This window comes from Pyrus communis, chromosome 8 (genome assembly GCF_963583255.1).
Source record: "Pyrus communis chromosome 8, drPyrComm1.1, whole genome shotgun sequence".
Lineage (NCBI taxonomy): Eukaryota > Viridiplantae > Streptophyta > Magnoliopsida > Rosales > Rosaceae > Pyrus > Pyrus communis.
In genome coordinates, this window is record NC_084810.1 from 23,003,159 (window position 1) to 23,004,808 (window position 1,650).

Sequence of the window (1,650 nt, forward strand, 5' to 3'; positions counted from 1 at the left end):
GCTTAACCAATCAATTACACGTTCATCATTATAAAGAATTTACTCAGGAATTAACTCAATAAAAAGAAATCAAGGAAACATCTTATATTATATAAACTACAAAAGAAATTACAATCTCTAGCCATCGAAATTAGACAGCCGTAGCCGTAGTCACAATTACATCTTATATATAAGCATCTTTGGATAGACTAAAAAAGAAATTACAATCTCTCGCAGTCGAAGTTTGTCAGAACGTCTCCTCTACTGATCACTGAACACAATTGCCCATCCACAAACAATCGTTCCAACAATTCATCCCATCCAACGGCAAAGGCACTTGAGTTTCGTCAATCTGAGGCAGCTTCTCTTGTGACCATGCAGATTCACACTCTAATGGTGCGAACAAATCGTCGAGGTCAAAATACATATCTTCACCGTTGTCAAAAAGTAAATCTTCATCCTTCAAAAGCGAATCATCACCTTCGCTGACCAAGCTTTTCGGCACATAATCATGATCGGAAAAATTTGCAAGCATCGTACTACCGTCAATGTTGCTTATGCACTGCTGATCATGATTAATAGCGTCACTAATCATCTTGTAATTGCTTTCGTCGAAGGGCAGGAAAGGAGCACTGCTAGTACTAGGGCAGTTTTGTAGTTCCTCAATGGTATGGGTGATTACGCTAGTAGTATTTTGCCAACCCACTTTGTTTGTTGCCTTTGTTTTTGCTGGCTTCTCTTTGACTTCTTTTCTTGCTCTCTTTTTCGCCGGCTTCTCCTTGACTTCTTTTCTTGCTCTCTTTTTCGCCGGCTGCTCGTTCACTTGTTGGGTTGAATTCGAAAAATTCTTCTTGTTTCCGCTCCTTGAATTCTTTTTAAGTCGGCAGAGAACTACCTTCCCAATTTCGTGATCGGAGTCATCATCGCCACCAAATACACTAGGAAGAATGCTGTACTCTTCCAAGAGCCATTCACCGTCATGCTCGCATCCTTCCTTCTCATACCGCAAATTCCTCTTTTTCCCAATAGCTTTTTCATTCTGCATATCCTTTACCGGCTTGGAATTGGATTCGCTCCACGTACCTCCGGCGTCAATTTCACGTTTGATGCGCGCCTGGCTTCTAGGCTTGAGTTGGCAGAAAAAGTACAAATCTTGATCTTCGAGTCCCGGTCCGCCGAAATTCTCCCAAACCACCCACGGTGGAGTCTTGCCGAAGAGGTCGAACTCGTAGATTAAATTCTCGCAGTACTCTCTGTGGAGGACTCTGTTGTAAAGGAAGAAACTGATCAATTCCTGATCGGTCGGATGAAACCGAAAACCCAGCGGCATTCCGTTAGAACCCAGCAGCTGATTTTCATAAAAACCCAGCGGCACAATACCACCATAACCCTCCTCCTCCATTGTTAAGACCTCGTTAGGGTTTTTCTCTGTTGTTTCAGATACTCTCTCTTTTGGTGCGAAATCGTGTGAGATCTTTCCTTACAGGGCTAGGTGATTATATACTTTTTCTTCCCATGTCTCTGCCGTTTGATCTAATCTCATCTACGGCTGGGCGAGTTTCACGAAAGTAGCCGTTGGGTGGGCAAAATAGTCACGTGGTTAGGGGTTCAGAATAATTTGAAATATCCTACGATGGATAGGAAAAGTACATAGATTTTGTCCCGAGTTGT

General features: G+C 42.6%; 1 protein-coding gene across 1 annotated transcript; it reads right to left on the reverse strand.

Moving 5' to 3' along the window:
• Positions 1–247: 247 nt before the first annotated feature.
• On the reverse strand, positions 248–1,381 carry LOC137743169 (NAC domain-containing protein 41-like). Its single transcript, XM_068483062.1, has one exon. The coding sequence runs from the start codon at positions 1,379–1,381 to the stop codon at positions 248–250; it is 1,134 nt and encodes a 377-aa protein (XP_068339163.1).
• Between the last annotated feature and the right edge of the window lie 269 nt (positions 1,382–1,650).